At 32.9% G+C, this 22,672-nt stretch overlaps 3 protein-coding genes across 3 annotated transcripts in view; 1 reads left to right on the forward strand and 2 right to left on the reverse strand.

The window, feature by feature from the left end:
- The window catches only part of LOC125817709 (disease resistance RPP13-like protein 4), a 35,164-nt gene extending 23,109 nt beyond the window's left edge, over positions 1-12,055 (reverse strand). Inside the window, exon 1 of the mRNA XM_049497258.1 lies at positions 11,974-12,055. The gene's annotated coding sequence lies outside the window, so the exon portion shown is untranslated. The remainder of the gene's footprint in view (positions 1-11,973) is intronic.
- Positions 7,070-9,190, reverse strand: LOC125817710 (disease resistance RPP13-like protein 4). Its single transcript, XM_049497259.1, has one exon. It carries the CDS (start codon positions 9,092-9,094, stop codon positions 7,070-7,072), a length of 2,025 nt encoding a protein of 674 aa, XP_049353216.1. The 5' UTR covers positions 9,095-9,190.
- A 7,709-nt stretch (positions 12,056-19,764) lies between the features above and the next one.
- On the forward strand, positions 19,765-22,442 carry LOC125817758 (disease resistance RPP13-like protein 4). Its single transcript, XM_049497305.1, has one exon. It carries the CDS (start codon positions 19,772-19,774, stop codon positions 22,421-22,423), a length of 2,652 nt encoding a protein of 883 aa, XP_049353262.1. The 5' UTR covers positions 19,765-19,771; the 3' UTR covers positions 22,424-22,442.
- Positions 22,443-22,672: the final 230 nt, after the last annotated feature.

A 22,672-nucleotide genomic window follows, 5' to 3' on the forward strand; every position in this document is an offset into this window, starting at 1 on the left:
TATGCGATTGTGGTATTATATACATACTTATGAACACTTGAGAAGGAAGTGTCTATGATGGTAATGTATCTATGGTGTTGATTAAAAGGTTAGTTCTCATATGCACCTTTACATATTATTATGCATGAAATGTACATGATCATGTTGATCCACTTGAAAGATGGAGGTGTTTAGTTATTATGTATGTGTGATATATTATGACTATGGTCGTACTATTGTGTTGATTGAAAGGCTAATTCTCATGAAAACACTATGAATGATAATGTGAAAGGTTTACTCACTTATTGATGGTTCTAAAGTGAAAGGATATTCTCACTTAATGATTTTTTGAGCTATTACGATGTATGTTGGTTTGAGTACCTAGTGCATTCTTTCACTAACCTAAACTTAAGTAAAGACTTAATGTGATTTTTAAAGGGAATTATGCTTAGCACCGAGCAAATATGAATATGAGATAGGTTCCTTCACACTAGTCGAGAGGTTCACATTACGATGTCTCATGGGATGGAAACCTTCTACGTTTAGCAAGTTCGGGTTTCTAGTAGAAATCCCCATATTCCATAACTATGTGCCCACATAAGTATATAGCTAGTGGATCCACCTATAAGCTATTATGTATGTTCTACCTTAGGCAAGTAGGACACCTATTTTTGGTGTGGGGGTAGAACACCGGATTCCATGTAGCTCTCATGGTCTATGTTGGTTAAGGCTAAATCTCCTTAAATGATAAGAATACGAATTATGATAAAAACATGGGCATGTTCTATGATCTATAAAGAGGTTCTACTTAGCATGAATGGTGGTATGGCACTTCATTTGTACATTGCACAAGTACGCTTTGAGAGTGGACATGGTATGTCTCTTTTATGATATGATGATTATGAGTTGACTGAATGTTTTATATGAATTATGAATATGAACGTGGGTTGTGCTTATTGATGTGAGGCCAAAAATATATATTTTAATCATTATTTGCCTCACATTTATTATTTATATTTGTCATTTATGAGCAGTAATTTTATGAATTGTGCTAAATAGTGTATTTTATTTGTAGGAGTAAATTGGTGTAAAGTTGAAGAAGTTTGAAGCTAAAATGAATTAAAGATGGAAGGTTGAAGAATAAAATCAAGCAGACAACTTAATGGATTAAATTGAATATAATAATATATAAGGAATAAAAGTGGCAAGTGAAATTGCACAAATTTGCAACGTGTAATTGCCGCCACGTGGCACTTAAGGAAAGCCAAAGGAAATTAAAGTGAGGCTATTAGGCGACAACCACTGTTCACGCGGAATTCAATTCCGTTTGGGTTTTGGTTTCCCAATTTATTTTGAACTCAATTATTTTATTTAGGGTTTACTACATCTATAAATAGTGCATAGAAATAATTATTGGATGCAGACAATTATAGGAGATCAATCAGAGGACATCAAGTAAAAAGTCATTAATACTTTTTAGGTTCTTTTCTTCTTCTTGTTTTCTTAAAGATTAGTGGCTAAACGCCCTTGTTCTGGGGCTGTAGCCACGAATTAAATGTTGATTATTTGAGATTTATGAATTAATTATTGGTTGTCATTATAAGTTACTTATATATTCTTGTTTTAGTATTTCTTGACTGGCCTTCTAGAGATAAATCTATTGTCTAATCTTAAAATTGGGAGATGAGAGGTTAGATAGACCAGAGAATATAGAGAGCTCGGTCCACCCATTAGATTGAGGTGATTAGTGTTCAGGAGTGACGCCCATACGAACACCTTGCTTGGTTACGAAATAGGATGAAATATAAATGTTCGCCAATTAGTCTATTTATCCCCGCTCAACGATGTAGTTAGATAGCTAACTAGGGCAGGCGACGAGAGGTGTATAACCCAAATCATATCATCAACCCTATAAATCAGTAACTTGACAACTAAAATTAGTTCTAAGCCAAGAATATGATACATGAGATTCATTGCATGCTGCAACCCTGGAATTTCCAACTAGTGTAAGTAATTTTATTATTTTATTCTTGCATTCTTTTCTTTTGACACTTTTAAATAAATAATTAGACCAGTATAATTTAGTAAAACTAGTTAATTGACAAGTCCTTTGGGTTCGATAATCTGATTCTTTTAAGAGCCACTATATTACTTGCGCGATCACGTACACTTGCGTGTGCAATTGGGAGCAACACTTATGACTTCTTAATAAGTTTACTTAGTGTGAGTGGGGGTATATGACTTCATTTACACATTGCACAAGTAGACTTATAAAGGGGTTGTGGGGTAGGTTCTCTTATGTTATAATGTTATGATAACTTATGAATTATGTATGAAATGCATGCATGAATGTTAAGTTTTGTCTTTATGTGTTTTCAAGTTATGATCGTAAATGTCTCCTTACTTATGTATGTTGGTTATGAATGAACTAAAACTAATATATGTAAGTTGTTGGTGGCCTAAATATGGTACTTGGCATTTGGTAGGGTTATGGTACCTTACCTTTGCTTTGCACTAGTATGACTTTGGGTGGCATATATATGGTGTGAATTTATGTTATGCATGATCATGGTAGCCTAAAAGTGAGACTTAGTGTAGATAGGATTATGGGATCTTAACTGTGCAATGCACAAGTTTAGCTTAGGGTTACTCATGTGATAGTTATATATGATGATATGATCTTGTATGTAATTATGCATGTGAACTATGTGTTTTGAATATTGGAGTATGCATTATGTTGTGTTGGAGACTATGCTTGTAATATTGATGATATCCTTTATGTTATGATGAATTGTGCATGGTTTGTCCTATGAGCTACATTCTCCAACTATTTCAAAGATGATGTTCAAAAGTGGAACGAAGCATGGTTTTAAACAAAATGTCCCTTTTATGCATGTTTTAAGGATTTTCTTGCATGGTTTCCATACTTAGTACATTTTGTGCTAACCCATATTTCTACATTTTCTATAAGTGTAGGCTTTGGAGATATTGGATTCCATCCTCGTGGCTAGGTTCATAGGAGATCAAGAAGAAGAAGATTTGTGAGTCCTCATCGTATTCGAAGGCTCAACCACATGTCTTTTATTGTCTATATTTTATGTTTTAGACTTATATAAGGGTTATGACCCTAAGATTTCTTATATAAGGGTCGTGTCCTTAAGATTGTATTAGAGAGTTTGTATTCTAATGTTATAGATGGTTTGAGACATAGTGTCATAGACTCCTTCATTTTTTATAAAGACTTCGATTGTAAAGAAAAGTTTTAAATTTTCTGCATCTTTCCTATGTTCTTATGTCGTGATATGCTAAGGGCTTGTATAAGACCCCTTCAGTGTCAAGTACGCCGTGTTACGACTAGGAGGTGCTCTCGGGTCGTAACAATGATATTTATATGTTCGATATATGCATGTGATTATATTGTTGTAATGGCTTATGTATGTTGCACTTAGTGGGATATTGGTGTGATCCTACCAGTACACTGTGGTTGTGTACTGATACTGCACTTGCTCTTTCTTTGTTGAGCACAGGGCATCTTCAGACGGCTATTGACATAACTCGCTTAAAAGATCAGTGATCGCCGATTGAATTCAAGGGTGAGCCAGTTCTTCCAGGCTGCCATGAGTTCTCCTTCGTCTATGTCCACATTTCGGACTTAGACTTTTCTAGTTAGTTATTAGTTCATTAGTTTGGAGTTGTAACCTTTCTTATTAGACTTATGGATTTTGTTAGATGTTTTGGTACATTGACTTTCAGGTTCTAGGCGTATTTTTCCACATTGTTTAGTTGTTAGGTCATTTGGAAGTTTATGAGAACTTTAGTTTTTAGCTATTTAACTTGTTTCCATAACTTAAATGTGTTAGTATTTTAGTTGAGTTGTTAGTTTGGGTTGAAGTAATGGTTCTCCCACCGGAGTGTTAATGTGGGTGCATATCACGATAGTCTGGGTCGTGACAAAGTTGGTATCAGAGCCTAGGTTCGTTGATCTCGATGTACCAAAACAAGTCTAGTAAAGTTTTGCGGAACGGTACATGACGTCTGTAGTTTTTTTCAAGAGGTTATAGGACTTTAGGAAATCTTTCTATTTTCTCGTCTCCTTTCGTGCTATAACTTGATTCCAATTGGTATCTGGCGATTCAAATTAGTATCTAACCTTCTTCACTCTTCTGGAAGCAGATGGTTAACACTAGATTCAACGGCATCAGGCCCGTAACTCTCGTCAATGCTCTAGCTGAGGAATCTGCAGCGAGAGGTCGCGGTCGAGGCAGGGGTAGAGGCTGAGAAAGGGCAACACTTATTACGGATGGAGCACCAGTTGGAGATGCTCCCAGAAATGAGGCCCTTCCTGCGCATCATGATGAGATAGAAGAGAACATAGAGGTTGATGATGAGGAGAATGTTGGGCAAGAGGAAGAGGTGCAGGCTGAGACTATTCCTACTTTGGACCCAGTGTTAGCTCAACAGATCATGTCATTCTTTGAAAGGGTTGGTGGGTCCGGGAGTGCTTCCCTCTATTCAAGGAACTCAAGCTCCTACCAATCCCCCTGTTGCTATCACTGCGTCCAAGGTGGATGGAACTGGAGGTACTGATTCCGTCCTTTGTTGGGTTATCATATGACTGGTAATGAGCATGAAATGTTGACTAAGTTTTTAAAGCTAAAGCCTTTTGTATTTCTTGGTTCTGAGAGTGAGGATGCTTACGAGTTTATTTTAGACTTCTATGAGAGGCTTCATAAGGTACGAACAATCTTCAATTTTCTTATGCGTCAACTTTTTTAAAAAACGAGTTCCTTAAAAATAAAGAAAATGATTTTCCTAGTGAAAATAGGGAAAATAAATTACATAGTGGAATTTTTTCTATTCACTCATGATCTTGAAGGAGGAGACCTTTTCTCGAAAAAAATAATTCTTGCAACTACGAAAACCACAACACAAGCACTCCTTTTCCATTTATTCTATCTAAGACAGAATTTAGCATAGGCCACGCCTACCCCCCCCCCCCCCCAATCTTTTTATTTCTTTATCTATATGAAATAGTGTCATCTCCATCATCCTGCACACCTCAAATGTATATCCTCTCATAATATTTGTATAGATTATACATAAATAATTTTAAAATATTATTTTTTGCCTACATAGCGAACAAAAAAAAAACTAAGTAAGAGAATACATTTTTTATCATTCCCGAAACACTCCCCTCTTCTAACTCTTCTTCCAATAATTTCTATGAAATTTTTGTAGAAAAAGATTTGTCAAGAAATATTCAATATCAAATAATATTTCTTGGTACTAATTTTGATACACTTTAGCTCATTAATCTGACTATAGAAGAACAACCAGGGCCTAAGTCCAAGAAGGATTATTGCCACCAAGGCCTTTGTAGTAAACTCCTCTTCTAGAAATATACAAAAAGGAAATGTTGCATTTTTGGCCATTACAAAAAATAATTATAACCTGTTTATTTTTTTACAAAAAATAATTATAACTACTAGCCATGTACTCATATATTTGCGCGCTATTATTTTGATAGGCGACTCTATAAGTTCAAAAAGAGAAAAACAAAAACATTTAGTCCAACAAAATATACAACTTAATTAGCCCATTTATTGAGCCACGGTCTCTCTTGATCTCCAGGAAATTACACACAACGATATTAAAAAGGGAGAGCTTTGAACATTTGATTCCCTTGTTTAGGGATGTGCATTCAAATGATTTAGATTGGATATGAAAATTTCGATTTAATTTTTTAGTTAATGAATTGAAAATATTACAATCCAAATAACTTTGGATTAGATTGGATTTCAGAAGTTGGTTTTAGATTAATCGGTTTGGATATTTTACAGTTTCAATTTTTATTTTTTAGCCTTTAAAGTAGGACATAACAATTACCTAATTCAATTCACCTAACATATAGTTTGCTTCTTAGAATGTACAACTTTATATAGTTAATAAGAATTTAGGTCATCCTGTCCGCCATGACATGTAATTTCATATTAGACTTAATAGTATACTGAATAGGGTTGTACGGTACTAATCAATTACACCTTTTAAAATTGGACACATGTGATATGGATTGGGCTAAATATATGACATAAGTTTTTTGAATTTTCGGATGTTCAAAAATCCATAGTACTAAATCCAAATTCAATTTGAAATTCATAAATTTTATGAGGAAAAATTACAGAAATCTCACCTTTTACTTATTACCATTATCCCCTATAAGTTTTATAAATCTCCAAAATCCCTCATTTTCGCGCATTAGATTAGTGTATCTCGCGCATCAGATTAATGTATCAGTGCTTATATTATTGTATCTCGCGCATCAGATTAGTTTATCATGTATAAAATGTACATCAGATTAGTGTATCATGTATAAAATGTAATGTATCTTACTTGAGGATTAATGTATCTCGCGCATCAGATTAACGTATCAACGCTTATATTATTGTATCCGTTTGAGGGATTTTTGTAATTATAAAATTTTAAGGGATAAATTGTAATTTTGCCTTAAAAGTATGTGATTTCTGTAATTTGCCCATTTTATAAAGCCAAAGTCCAATAATCTGGACCAAATTTCATAAATGTTTAGATTTCAATTTGGCCCAAACTACGTACATGCCCTCTTCCCATGGACAAAAGGTTAAAAGTCAAAATTTGAAACCAATATGCACTTGTGTGACGAGAGGGAGTTGCAATGCACTTGTGCTTTTGAGAAACGCAAGAAGCAATAATTAAGCCACAACATATATAGAGAAGACATAACAAGTCATTTCTAAAGACCTAAGACTATATATGCATCAATGAGTATTGCGATTAAAATACTCAATATCAATCATTATTTCTCAAGAGACGGTGCATATTCCAGATTACAATTTAGCAATGCCTAATTATCAATGGCAGCATATACAACACAATCACTCTTAAATGTTATTACAACACTTGCTATTCATATGACTATTTTGAATAGTGAATATCACAATAGTTAAAGCTACTTAATTACAATAAATATTGTTACAAATCAAAAGTGAAATGAGAAATACATCAAACTAAGTAGAGTGTAATACAACAACAAACAATGCCACAAACTGATGCATTAGTTCATCTCATCATCTTCTTCCTCTGGTTTTCTCCAAAATTCTATATTCTTAACAGAACACGAGAACGATTTCAGCGAGTTGCAGTGGCTTACTTCAACATACTTTAGCCCAGGAATTGCACTTTTGATTTCTTCCCATGTCACCTCTAGATTTGGCAAGTATTTCAAGCACAGTCCTTCAATTTTCCATTTATTTCCTTCACTACCCCTGAAATGATCACTCAGACGTTGTAACACGCATGAGTCTTCGATACAAAGATATTGTAATCGATCAAGCAATTTAGGGGATATCCATGCTGGTGTAGTATGTCCACAGAATTGCCTTAGGTACAATTCTTCTAGAGTCTTGGGTGGTGACAACTTCTCCAGCCTCTCTAAGAAACTATCATCGTCACGGTCACCAGCATTGACAATTAGCATCCTTAGATATTGAAACTGTGCGAGTACTGTTAGTTCATCTTCCTCTATCATGCTTCCTTCCATGACATCCAATTCCAATACTCGAAGGTCTCTAAGATCCTTTAGGTCACGCAAGTGACATGCATTTGATACCCTAGCATTAGGTATCTTGAAGCCATACAATTCTTGAAGATGGACGAGTTTGGAGAGTCCGCGTGGTAGATAAGAAAGAGAGGTACAATTCCCCACATCCAAGACAACCAGCTTTGGAAGAAGGGTGATTGATCTAGGGAGCTGTTTTAAGTTGATGCATTCACCAAGTACCAAAATTTGGAGGCCCCATAGCTTCTTGATGGATCGTGGCAGTTTGGTCAAATTTGCCACGTCTCGAAAACTCAAATAGGTTAGGCGTTTCAAAGATGTGATCCAACGCCACATATCAACTTCACAAAATTGGGAACTCTCGTCAAACTTAAGGTGTGAGAGGTCTAAAACCCGGAGAGACTTGACTTGAGCCAATGCAATCTTCTTAGTGAAGCCAATGTAATTGGCTTTGGTGAGAAGAAGTGCCCTTAACTTTGAGTTTCCATCCAAAGGTTGCAGCAATGTTTCATTTGTGACACCCAAACGGCGAGAGTGGATTGTGGCTATGTTTGTATTATTCTCATCTAAACTACAAAAGCTCTCTTCTCTTGCAACTCTAATTATCATTTCTCGAATCATGTCATGCATCTTGCAACTGTAAACTCTCCCGTCATAGTTTCTTTTACTCACAGCTTCAACGAGGCATCGACTTATCAATTCTGATAAACATTCAAGAGCCATTTTTCTTGGAGTTTTTGTCCCTTTCTTGTGAATGAATCCTTCTCCTATCCACCAATTTGCCAGTTGATCAACGTCGATCTCATAATCCTCCGGATAAATTGCAAAACATAGAATACATTGCTTTTGCTGAAGTGGAAGCTCATCATAACTTAGTTGCAACGTAGCCATTAAAGAATCATGGCTCTTGCTTTCATCTGCCAATATATGAGGCAAATCTTCATATACCTTCTTCCACACGGAATATGACTGATATTTCGATGACAACAGACCTCCAATTGTCTTGATTGCAATGGGAAGACCACAACATTTCTTCAGAATGTCTTGTCCAACATGTTCTACTTCAATATCCTCGCATTTTCCTCTGGATGTCGCAAACGCAAACTTGCAAAATAACAACCACCCCTCTTTCTCAGAAAGCAACTTGGGTCGATGAATTTGTTCTTCCTCGACTCCCATTCTCTTAACAACATCTTCATTTCTAGATGTAACAATGATGCAGCTGCTCTTCTTCTTGGGAAGTCCATCTAGGATCCGTTTCCACCACCCGTCATCAATGCTCCAGACATCATCCATGACAATTAAGTACTTTTTGTTCGAAAGTGCTTCATGAATTCTCTTCAACAACACATTTCTATCTGACCTGTGATCATCCATTTGGAGTTGCTCCAGAATACTCTTCATGATCTCAAGCTCACCAAAAGTTGATTTACAAACCCAAATTCTCACGTGAAAGCGTGAACACACTTCTCTATCGTTGTAAATCTTTTGGGTAAGTGTGGTTTTGCCCACACCTCCCATCCCCACAATGGCAATGAGTTGTAACGATCCGTTGCAAGGAAGGATCAACCTTTTCAGTGTCTTGGTATCTTCAGCTAAGCCAACGGTCTGAGATTCATTGATGTCTGATGTCCATCGCACCCTACCCCAACTACTATCACCACCACTACTGCCAGCCTCTTCACTTTTACATAGACTAATCAAAGAGGGAATATAGTTCAAAGTTTCACGCATACTCGCTATATCCCTATTGATTTCTGCCAACTTCTTTCCAACCTGATTACGAAAATTCTTTCCACGTAGAGAAATAGCAGACAAAAATCTGCTTTTCATATTTTCATATGCTACTCGGTTTTGGCAGTCACTGACCAAATCATCTATTCTGTAAATCAGTTCTCTTAGTTTCGTAGAGGCAGCCTCAAGAGTCTTGTACTTCTCTTTGCCCCTGTCCACATCTCCGAGGTATGGTTGCAAAAATTCAAGTTCTAACTTCATCTTCTGAAACTCATGTTCAAATCCAAGAACCTTTTGAATTTGAGAATCAACTTTGTCAAACAATTCCTTGATTAGGAGCTGAAGAGTCACATTAAGTAACGCTTCTTCAATCATTTTTGGTCTGCAAAACTTCTCGTCAGTCTAATACTTCACACACATAAGACTTTAGACAATAAGAAAGATGAAAACTACAATGTCAAATTACTATATCTACGACTCCTATACCCTTATGATAACAATGTATGTACTCATACGCCGAGCAAAAATGAGCAGTTCCAATACAGAATCTATCAATATGTCCTTGCACTACATGGTTGAGGTGAATGATCAGTTAAAAGTTAACACTGATCATATAAACTACTAACTGCATTTCGATGAAAATTCTAACATTTTCCTTACAGCACACAAAATGAGTAGTGCTTTTACATAGAGCTAATGTCTTGCTCATGAACAAAGCTACTGCTAGTTCCAACACAAGTATGATAAATTGTTTTTTCATAATAAATTGATGGCATTTGGAATTATAACATTATCTTCTCAGAGATTTACAACAACAATAGCATATACCCATTGAAATCCCACTAACTGGGGTCTGGGGTCTGGGGACGGTAGAGTGTACGCAGTCATTACCACTGCCTCGAGGAGGTAGAGATGTTGTTTCCGATAGACCATTAGTTCAAGTGCATCAAACTCAAGTAAAAGAAGAAGAAAGCATAGCAATTAATAAGAAAAAAAAGTATATAGAGTCTAAGAGAGAGATAATAACAAAATAGTGTGATACTCAAAATACAATGAACAACATATGGCTTATACGACTGGTACAAATGACAGACACTAACAAGCCTAAACTATAGCAAGGCAAGACAATACTCTACCCTTATTAACCTTTCTATCCTAATAAGCGACCTCGGTAGTATGAAGTTGCATCATGTCCTATTTAATTACGTACCTTTCCCTAATATTTTTTTGACCTACCTCTACCCTTCGCGTACCCCTATAGCTAGCCTCTCGCACCTCCTCATTGAGGCGTCAGGGCACCTCCTTCCTCAAAAAGAATGGAAAACAAAAAAAGAATCCCAACACAGAGCAGCCGAAATTATGTTTTTAAGTAACAACAATCCAAACAGATTAAAACCCAGATTTTCCAAGGGTATAGAGGCCGTATAATTGGGGTTAGAAACTAAATTGAAATCATATATACCCTTATATTTGGCATAATTCATAAATATGACTCTTAACTTTAGGTATGCACAAGTAGAGATTTAAACTTATATAAAATTGAACAAATGAACACATTCGTCCTACCTAGAACCCTACATGGCAATTTTGTGTCATATATGTTGTACTACATATATTATGTCATATAAGACATGTGTGTCTACTTGTTCAATTTTATACAAGTTTAAGTGTCTCTTTGTGCACACTCAAAGTTAGAGAGTATAGTTGTACGTTGAAGTCAAATTAAGGATCATGTTTATGTATTATGCCCTTATATTATGCGGGTAGATTTAAATATGTCCTAAGTTTAGTAACGGAGGGAAAATATATTGAATTTCACATGTTTTAAGATATTTTGGATCCTCTTATGTACTTCGTAATTAAGTGTAACTACCCTAAATAGTTATAATTATGACTTTAAAGTAGCTTATAGCCCGTAAAAGTCTCTATTTCTTAATGGTCAGTCTTTTTGGAGAAAAGCATGCGAATCAAAATAAAAAATATCACATCATGTCAACATGTTTCCTTAATAAAACAATTTCTTCAAAATTTATGGAGTGAAGCTAACATGAGGTTGTGTTTTGTTATGTTCTTTTGCCAGGAATAATTGAAAATTTGAAATTATGTTTATATTTGAATGTACTTAAATATAACTTCAAAAGTGAAAAGTCACCCAAAAACAAGTTATAATTTGTTTTCCGAATTTGGAACAACCAATTTCATGTTGGATTGCCTACAATTTTTCATTACCAAACACTAATTTTGAAATGAAGTGAAAAAAAATTCAGCAAAAAAGGTCCTTAAAGTTTGCAAATATTAGAATAAAACAACTTCAACATCTTTCTCCCTGATTAAAGAAGTAAAAACATAATTAACCAACAAAATAACTTTCTTTAATTGTTTGATATTGGCATGTGTGTAAATTTAAATATAAATAAACTTGATACTACATGTATTAGGTTAAATATATTTTCAACAACAACAAGAAAAAAGAAGAAACACAGAGGGAGTTGAAATTCAGCTACACCTTAAAAGTATTCTTATATGAAAATCGATCTATAATCACATGAAGCCAAATAATTTGTAAAAGAAAGGAGGATTTCGAAACAGAGCTTAGTGCACCAGACAGTCCGATTAGCAGAAACACAAGAAAAAACAAAATACAGTATGATAAAGCTATTACTCACCTGAATTAAGAGCTCAGGGTAAAGTAGTGCAGAAATCAGCTGCAAAATTAAATAATCAGACCAAAATTATCTTTGTTTCAGCAAACTTCATGAATAAGAGTATGATAGGTAAGAAACTCAAAATAGCATACTAGTAGGAATAAATCACGCTACTTTTGGTGAGAGAACATGTATACTTGCCCACAATATTTTAATTTTATGAATTTTTGAATTTCAAAAAGTTAAGAATTGAATTCTAATTTTAATGTTTATATATATTTAATAAATTTCTTAATATAAATATATCGTTTAAGTTAGTTCAGTATGTATATAAGTTTTTAGTTCGATCTTGTCTGTACTCTATATATTTAATTTATTATACTCTTTGTTTTAAAAAAAAATGATATATATTTAATTTTTTGTCTGTTTGATAAAGAATGATCCCTCCCTTTTTTTTTGCAACACTATAATTTTAGTTTTTCATGTGACATGATTAAAGCATAAAATTAAAAAACAGTTTAATACATTTAACATAATTTTAATTTAACTCCACCATGTATATACTTCATCTATTTAATTTATCTTTATACTATATAAAATAATTTAAAATGTCCTTTTTGGTTTAGTGGTTTCAATTATTGGGGTCAAGTGACCCCTCGCTTGCCACAAAATCGGCAATCAATCTATGCTATTGATTTTGTGGTTTATTCTTTATTTTATTTTATTATGTTTTTAGGGATTAAATAGGTAAAAGTGAGAGTGCCCAAATTGTCATAAGAATGACAAACGAGCGAGTCGAGTCGAAAATGAGTCACTGAGTGTATGGTCTAATTATGATCAAACGTGTTTCATATTTCTCTTCAGCTTTTTTGTCCAAGTAATTCCATCTTTATTGGAAAGTCATTTTATTCATAGAGTAAAGTTATTTGTGTTGGTTCAATCACTTTTTTGTGTGCACTTCTACTTTTTTCCTCCAATAATTAATATAGATAAGATAGAATATATCACAATCAGCATATGTCCCTCAACAATCCTCCACTATTTTTCCACAATGATAACTACACTAGCTAGTCTCCCATTACTTCGACTTTGTGATAGATGGACCCTAATATTATATATAGTCTTGGTCTTAATTATATTCAGAACAATACGAGAAAATGATCTCTTAAGATCACTTATAAATTTTATTGATAAAGTAAATTTTGGGAAAGATAGAGTATATGTAAACTTAATTACCTCTATTTCTTGGAGGTATAGATAGGTTGTTTTCAAAAAACTCCTAACTCAAGTGAAGCAAATCAAAGTAATAATGAAAAGCAAAAATAACAGGGAAGAAAAAAATGACAACTGTGCGAAGCATATATGCAAAGAATTGTAACATCAATAACAAGGTGTGGTCAATTACTAAACATAATAAACAACCGTTGATACATATACCAAAATCCAAAAATACAACATACATGGTACTCTAAACTACTACCAACTCAAAGAATACATGAACATATAAATATTAAATATTAAAACAATGCTCGACTATCTACTAATTTTTTTTCTTTATATATACGACCTCCACATTCTCTATCTTAAGTCATATTCAAAAACAAAATTACAAAGAATTACAAAATAAAAACTGCCTAACAATCTATAAACATTTTTCTAAAAGGAACAACTTTAGAACGTTATGCACTGCCTTACTAAAAAGAAAAAAGTTGGAAAAATATGGCCTATTTACTTTTATTAAGGGCCCTAATAATGTCATATCCGACGGACTTGTCTGCAGTACTATGAATTATAAAGTAGTCTTCCATATCATAATTTATAGTATTATATAAACGGACAAAAATATGTAATTAGTCTTTATAGCAAATAAAATTATAATTATAGAGCGTAATTATTGAAATTATAGCTATAAAGTCTTATTATGTCTATTATATTTTCTATTCTGAAATTTATCCTATATATATTATATTGTATAATATTATTTAATAGATATAAATTTGCATATGTTGTATATACCATTTTCTGTGTTTAAAGTACAAGATAAAATTATTATAATAAAAGAAATAGGATAAAGAGTAAATAATATTGTTAAATAAAATGTGAGGTAAGATAGAAGAAGAAAATTAGGTAATAACATAATCACATCAAATTAGTTATTATATAATATAATATAACATTTTTCATTATTACATAACAACAAATTAAATATCCTTAAGAAATTAGATATCTTGGTTAGACATATCTATTTTTAGTAAAAAAAAGAATGTAAATAGGAACAAAAGGAGTACAATCAAAATAAAAATTGCATTGTCGAAAGTAATAAAACAACACACTAATGACGGATAACATTGGCAGGTGTTTGTTCGGTAACTAATTTGTTTTGCTATTCTCTCATCTTCTCTTTTAATTTTATTTTGGTATATGATTAATATTCGAATTAAACTGATTTGAAATCGATAACAATCAAATTGATAAATATATATTATGTTTAGTTTGATTTTGATTTTGATCAATATCGACTCTAACTCTACCAAATTGGCTGTTATGTTTTTCTATTTGACACGTACCTCTTTTAAGCACAAGACAAAACTAATTTGGATAAACATCGTAATTAGAGGTGTCAAATGAGCGGTTGGGTCGAAATTGAAAATATTAAAATGGGTTGAAATAGAAATTGAGTTGGTTTCTAACTCGCATTTTGGGCTCAAATGGGTTGGACTCAAATGGGCTAAAAGCGGGTTGAGTTTTGAACCGCCCAATTTGACTCGCCTAATTTCAATAATTTTAATATATTGTTATTTAAGTTTTATAACTATAATTTGAATTTCAACTCAAGAAAATTTAAAAAAAGAAGTTACAAATGGATAGACAAATCCTAAAAGACATAAAATAGATAGTAATTTATATCTTCAATATAGGAACATACATTACATCAATGAAAATAAAGATCTTAAAACGGGTTGAAATTGAAGATTAAATTGGGCTCAATTGAGAATTTTCTTAAAATGAATTAAGATTTGATGGGTCGAGATTGACCACAATTCAAATTATCTTGAGTTCAACCCTTAAAATTATGGACGGATCGAACGAATTACCTTGGACTCATTTTTTACTCCCCTAATCATAATTACGAAGGAATAATTAAATTGGAAGCACGTAGAACACATTGATGGAACAATTCATGAGGATCAGATGCCCCTCACCTTCATTTTGACACAAAAAAAAAACTTCCAAAGTTACGTTTTGCAAGATTGATTGAAGAATACGAGCTATTTACAATCAAATGAAAAAAATACTATTTTTTTGCTGTCATGGGCCATGACTGAAGACTTTGCATGAAACATCCATCTTAAGCCAATCAAGTGTTTATTCTTTTATGGAAAAATTACTTGAATGAGTGTTTTTTGATAAATAATTATTGATTTTAGCAATATTTTTTATTTATTACTATTTATAGCAATATATAGCAATACTATGATAAATCTGTAATATGTATTAAAAGTGAATTATGTATGCAATATATATGTATTAAAACTGTTTTAAAATATATTATGCTTGTTTGGTAAGAAATTGACACATTGTATTAATAATGTATTAAAATGTGTGATAAATGTATTATCAATTAATAAAATTTGTATTATATGTGTTTTTATAAATTGTTCTCTGTAATATGTATTAAAATTGTATTATAAATATATTAAAAGTGATCAAGTGAAAAAAATATTATTGCTATAAATGATAAATATTTTCTTAATATAGAATATTTATGTAAGTTTTCCTTTTTTATTTTATCCGATAAATATCATATCATTAGTCATTACGCTGAATAACTCTAGGTTTTTTTCCATGCACAAAATATTTCGCGTTTATGATTTGGAAAAAAGTCACACCTTAAGGGGTGTGATATATGTGTATTCTGTTCTGATGCAAATATCAATGGCTCGACCTCACACCGAGTAGGAATGAACATAATCGTTGATTTGATTTTTTTTTCATTTTACTAACTTAATGTCGGTCGGTTTTTTTATTCTATAAACCAAATTGAACCAATAAGAGTCAATTTTTAGATTTTACAATTTGATTAGTATTTTTTAGGGTTTATTTCTCCCGTAAAGTCTCCACAATATAAAACATGCAACAGATATTTCTTTTGTTCCGGTAAGACATACAATAAATATATAGAGCTTTCGAAAGATTTTTTTTTTTAAAAAAAATGGAGGAATAACCATGCATTATGCTAAAATATAGTGTCATTAACAGTGATGATAATGAAAATCCATAAAACAATCACACTATTAATTAGAGATAATGAAAATGACCATGATTTTTTTTATTTTTTTTTTGTAAATAAATTTTTTTGGACCATTTCCCCATTTTACGCCCAATCATTACGGATAACGCTTGCATCCTCTGTATTACCGCGGCTGCTGGCACAGAGTGGCGGTATGCGAATCAAAATAGTAAGTTCAAATTTAAAATAACATTCTATTTGTCCCTAATTATTTGTTTAATTTTCTTTTTTTACTTGTCCATTTTGACAATCAAGAAAGGACAATTTTTTTACCTATTATAATTTCAATTAATTACTTTGAAAAAGTTAGAACTTCTTGAAAATCTTAAATTTTTAATTCATCCACTTCATTATTAATAGGGGTAAAATGGTAACTCACTATGTCAATCATTATTTTCTTAATAGGTGTGTTAATTCAAAAATAAACAAATAATTAATAACAAAAGGAATATGTTAAAAACATGAATTGTGAAACTATTTAAGAAATACTTACAAATTATATTATGAAGTACAACATATGTATATAGTTGTATAAATAGAGTGTCATTTTGATTTGATTTCAGTTCGATTTTTTTAGTTAAGATCGAACTAATTATTATCGGATTTTTTCCTCTATATCAAACCAAATCATTTGTCATTTTATTTACCCTCGAATTGATTTGATGTAATTAAATATGAAATGCAAATTAGACAAAAGATTTAACGGTATGGAGAAATTTCTAGTTGTTTCAACACTAATCAAACGATATCGATAGAATTTTGTACAATTCGAATAAAAAAACAGGATCCTACGAAATCTTAATGTGTTTTATTTAGCCATCTCTTTTTTTAACTAAAATAGCATTGCTAATGACCACAAACAAATTAAATCGAATCTCCTACTTTCTACTTATCATTTTTGATACATTGAAGGAGAAAAAATTCCTTGTTTTTTTTTTTGTATAGTTTTTCTCCCTTTCTAATAAATAGGCACTTCCCAAGTTAAAAGAAACACCACCTCTCTTTTTTCTTCTCAACTCTACACTTGTAATCACTAGTTTAAGGTAATTAATATCCCTTTATTTATTCCTATTATACTATACTTTAATTGTTTCAGATTATTTTAATGTTTCTTTTTAATATGTCATACTTTTCTTTGATTTTAGTAATACCTTGTTTTCTTTGTTCCAGTTATTTGTTATCGCTACAACAGTTCTATTAGTAATTGTTATCAACTTCATCGTTGTATTTAATTTGTTTTACATACTTGATTTTTTATATGCTTACTCGTAAGGCTACATATACAATCACCCTTTTCAGATCACATTTGTGATATTATATTGTGTATGTTGTTATTGTTGTTGTTGTTTAACATGACATACTTTATATTCTATTGTTATTAAATCCTACTAACTATTAAAAAGGCTTATGATATTATTATTATACCTACGGAAAAGGGTCAAAAATACCCCTGAATTATAGGAAAATGTCTAAAAATACTCTTCATCCATCTTTTGGCCTAAAAATACTTTTTTACTCATATTTTTTTATCTAAAATTGCTCTTTCATTCACATTTTTGCTCACTTATACCTTCAAAAGTTGAAACTAACGACCCTCTCTTTTTTTCTTTTTTTTAATATTTATTATGTGTCATTCTCTTATTGAATGAAATAAAATCCACATCTCAACTAGATTTTTCCCCCATATTTATCGAAACCAAAAAGAAATTACTTTTTCAAGACCTCAATTATTTTATTTTTAAAGGAAAAATCTAATCATCTTTTATATTTGTTGTAGGTTTTTTTTTTTTGGATCCGACTCCTCTTCATTTTTTTCTGTATTTTCCACAAGTTCTTGCATGGATTGAAGAAAGTGGCATAAGGAAAAATTAACAGCTAAAATTTAATTTAATCAAAAATTTAAATATGATATAAATAATTAATAATGTCATAATCATAATAATATTATCTTATCTATAATATTATAATTTTTTCTCTCTTTTCCTATTTTTATTTTCCCTACGGGCAACAACATCTATCTTCTTTTTCTTCTTTCAAGGAGTTGTTAAAGAGATTATTAGAAAAAAAAATTAAATTGTCAATTTTTATTTTTATTTTTAAAAAGAAGATAGACTTTATTTAGGATTTATGATAATATAATATGTCCTATAATTGTGGCATTACTAATAGTTTTTAAAATATATTAATTATCTAAAAAAAAAAATTTTTAAAAAAAGAACTCTACAGAAAATAGAAATTACTAGATTTAAAAAATATGTATTTTTTTGGGTCTTGAAAAGATATATTGTTTTGATTTGGATAAATTATGGGAAAAGATTAATAAAGGTGGATTTTTATTTCATTCAATAATAAAATGACACATGATAAGTATTTAAAAAAACAAAATAAAGAGGGGTTGTTAGTTTCAAGGGTATAAGTGAGCCAAAAAGGTGAATGGAGGGTATTTTTAGACCAAAGAGATGAGTTGAAAGAAATTTTTAGACCAAAAGATGGATGAAGGGTATTTTTTACCTTCTCCTATAGTTTAGGGGTATTTTTTATCCTTTTTCGGTTATACATATGCCAATAGTAGATGCAAAACATGTCATGGTATTTTTTTAAATTTTCATGTGCTTAGTTCCCCTAAAGGGTTACCTTCTTTATTTGAATTCATGACTTGTTATTAGGTGTTGAAGAGCTTTGTGGAGACGCTGCTAGGATTTCTGAGTTCTCTCATCAAAATTGTCATCACACTATCTGCTAACAGTGAGGTAAGAAATCTTGAGACTCGTCTTGAAAAGTTACAATATATTTCCTTCGTTTCAGTTAGTTTGCTTGGTTTTGACTTTGACACGTACTATATTTAAGAAAGTAAAGCAGAACTTTTTAAATCTTGTCATGTCTTGAAGACTTAAACTAAAGATGTCATGTCGAATGTACCAAAATGTGGTTTATTTTTTTGTAGTCTAAACATGTTGTGTGAAAAGTTGAAATTAAAGAGTCGCAAAAAAATAGACTAAAAATGAAAGTTAGACAAATAAATTGAAACGAAGGGAGTATTAATCATGGGCTTTGATCTGGTTATATTATCTCACCAGCAGACCTTTTCTACATTTTCTTCAAATTCCATCTACAGAACATCTTTATGATAAATTTAGTTTTATCAACCATTAATTTTCCCTTATTTCCCAAACATGTTCAGTCCCATAATACTGTAACCATCCTACAGAGTTGATTTCTTAGATGGTCATTCAACGAACGTTAATTATATCATAAATTCACCTTTATTAGTTGAGTGATTATCTAAGAAATCAGTTCCAATGTCATTCTTGCTAAAACTTTGATCCAGAAACCTTTTAATATTTCATCCAAGTTACACTATATCAAAAATGATCTTTAGCAGCAAGTAATTAAGGACAATAACTTAATTGCACTGAGCACTCTTTATAAATATCTCTAAAGCCTATAGCAGGACTCTTATTTTCTGCCCCCTTTAGTATCTATGAGGGCACGTTACATTTTCAATTTTGAAAAATTTGCAGCTAAGAGATGGGAGAGGCAATCATGGAAGCTTTAGCCGAGCTGATCGTAAAGGACTTGTCAAAGCAAGTGAACATACATGCTCAGTATGCAATACAATTTGAAAGTGAGTTTGAGGTGATGAAGAGAGAGCTGAATCTCATGCGTTCATATCTCACTGAAGCAAACAGGCTGAAAGGAAACAATAACTCTGTCAAGACTACCTTATCTGAACTTCAAGAACTAATTTATGAAGCAGATAATGTGGTCACGGATTGCCAAATCCGCGAAGACTATCAAATGATGAAAGGGAATCCATCTTGCTTGCTTCCGTCTCCGAGGGAGATATCTTTCAGATATATCACTGGAAAGAAACTAACAGGACTTAACAAGAAGATATTGAAAATGCATCAGAAGCTGAGGACCTTTGTTGGTCCAATAACTGAACAATCACGAGGTGACGAAAACATCAGTAGAAGGATAAGATGGACCTCACACATTTTTGATCAATCTGAAATTGTGGGGTTATCAGAAGATACAAGAAAAATCAAAGAATGGATCCTTTCTCATAGCGAGTCATTACATCGCGTTGGCATTGTAGGTATGGGCGGTTTGGGTAAAACCACAATCGCGCAAAAGGTGTACCATGACAGACAAGTGAATGTGAGATTTCAAAAGAAAGTTTGGGTTTCTGTATCTCAAACATATGATGAGCTTCTCGTCATGAAGGGTATTTTGAAACAGTTGAATGGAGATGATAGTGGAACTGACAAAGGAGATTTGCTTAATAGAATTCTTGAAGCACTTTCACATAAGTCATACTTGATTGTCTTGGATGATGTATGGAGCATTGATGATGGATGGTGGGATAGAATATCAAGGGGATTACCAAAGTTTGTAGAGCACAATTGTTGTATTATAATTACATCAAGAAATGATGATGTTGTTAAGAGGATGGGAGCAACAGAATCAAGAATTCATCGACCAAGATTGCTCGATGATGAAGAGAGTTGGTCATTGTTCTGTAAATTTGCATTTTTGTCAACTAAAGGGAAGTGCAATACTCAATTGGAAGAAGTTGGAAGAGAGATCGTGCGCAAATGTCATGGTCTTCCTCTAGCCATCAAGACCACAGGTGGGATGTTATCATCAAAACCACATTCACTCGGGGAGTGGACAAGGATATGTGAAAACTTTCGAGAGAAATTGGTATCGGATAGTGAAAGCAATATCTCTGTAATGGCTTCTTTGCAACTAAGCTATGATGAGCTTCCTGCTCATCTAAAACAGTGTATGTTATGCTTCTCAATCTATCCAGATGACCATGAAATTGAGGCGGAACAATTGGTTCGTTGGTGGGTAGGGGAAGGATTAGTCCGTGGTGATGGCACAGAAACTGCAACAGATGTAGCTTTTGGTTATTTGTCTGAACTCGTAAGTCGGTGCTTGGTTGAAGCTGTCCAAAGAAGAAGCTTTGATGGCAAAGTTTATAGTTGCAAGGTGCATGATATGGTTAGAGACATGACAATTCTCGTTGCAGAAGACGAGAAATTTTGCAGCTTCAATCGAGGCAGGAACATAGCCACAGTTAACTCTAGGCACTTGGGGGTCACAAGGGAAACAACTTTTCAATCCTTATATGGGAACTCAAAGCTAAGAGCACTTCTTCTCACTACAACAAATTACATCGGCTTCAACAGGAGAATCGCTCTGGCTGAAATCAAGACTCTCAGGGTCTTGGACTTGTCATGTGTCAAGCTAGATAAAATCTGTATGATTGATCTATGGCAATGGATCACATCACTAAAGCGACTAGCTTATTTAAATCTGAGAAATGTTGCAAATTTGGACGAGATTCCAGACTCCGTAAGGAAGTTATGGGGCCTTCAAATACTAGTCCTTAGAGAATGCAAGGAACTGAAAATGCTACCAACATCAATCACAACACTTCCAAGATTGACAATTCTTGATGTTGGAAGCTGTCCATCCTTGTCATGCTTACCACAAGGTCTCTCTAGGCATTCCAATCTTGAAGAGCTGTACGGGTTCAAGATACCGAGTCCAGCAACAACAGAAGCTTGTCGCCTGAGTGAAGTCGTTGCACTGACTCAACTTCGGGTACTGCACTTAGACATAACGGAGGAAAGCATGATAGATGACAAGGAATTGGCTGCATTGAAACAACTTGAACTACTAAGGGTGTTATCGATCAATGCAGGGGACTGTGAAAACAAGGACATCATAAGGAAGCTGGATAACTTGTCACCACCAACTCGCGTTGAAGAGTTATATCTAAGGCACTACCTCGGAGAAACCACACCAGCATGGATAAACCCCATTTCACTTCCCCAACTGCAGTACCTTTGCATCGAAGATTCAAGAGTGCTTAACCACATGAGTGAAATTTTTTGGGGAGATAATGAGGATAACTGGAATGTTGAAGGACTGTGCTTGAAATTCTTGCCAAGGCTGGAGGAAACATGGGAAACATTCCAAAGTGCAATGCCATCCCTCAAATACTTAGAAGTCGGCCACTGCAATTCGCTGAAAAATTTCAGATGTAACGTTGAGGGTTTAGGATATTGGACAAAGCCAGAGGAAGAGGAGCAAAACAAGGGAGATCAAGACGTGATTTCGTGCCACGAAGGAGGTAATGAAGGAGAATTTGATGACATGCACTGATGACTTGTTTGCTGTTCTGTATGTTATTTGTTGAGTTTTTATTCGAATACTGTTTTCATGTAACGAACAGGTAGATAACTTTGTATTGTATGCTATTGTATGTGATTGTGAATGATGGATCTTATTATGAAACCTCTTACTATGGCTTCAGACTTTGTTACAGAAATATATCTATTGGAAGTTCGCTAAGAGCAAATATCAAATTGATATAGAGCTGTGATGCTTGTCTGATCCTCCAAAAGTAGTGTA

Source organism: Solanum verrucosum, unplaced genomic scaffold (genome assembly GCF_900185275.1).
Source record: "Solanum verrucosum unplaced genomic scaffold, falcon-dt-bn FXZP01000280.1, whole genome shotgun sequence".
In the NCBI taxonomy this organism is placed as follows: domain Eukaryota; kingdom Viridiplantae; phylum Streptophyta; class Magnoliopsida; order Solanales; family Solanaceae; genus Solanum; species Solanum verrucosum.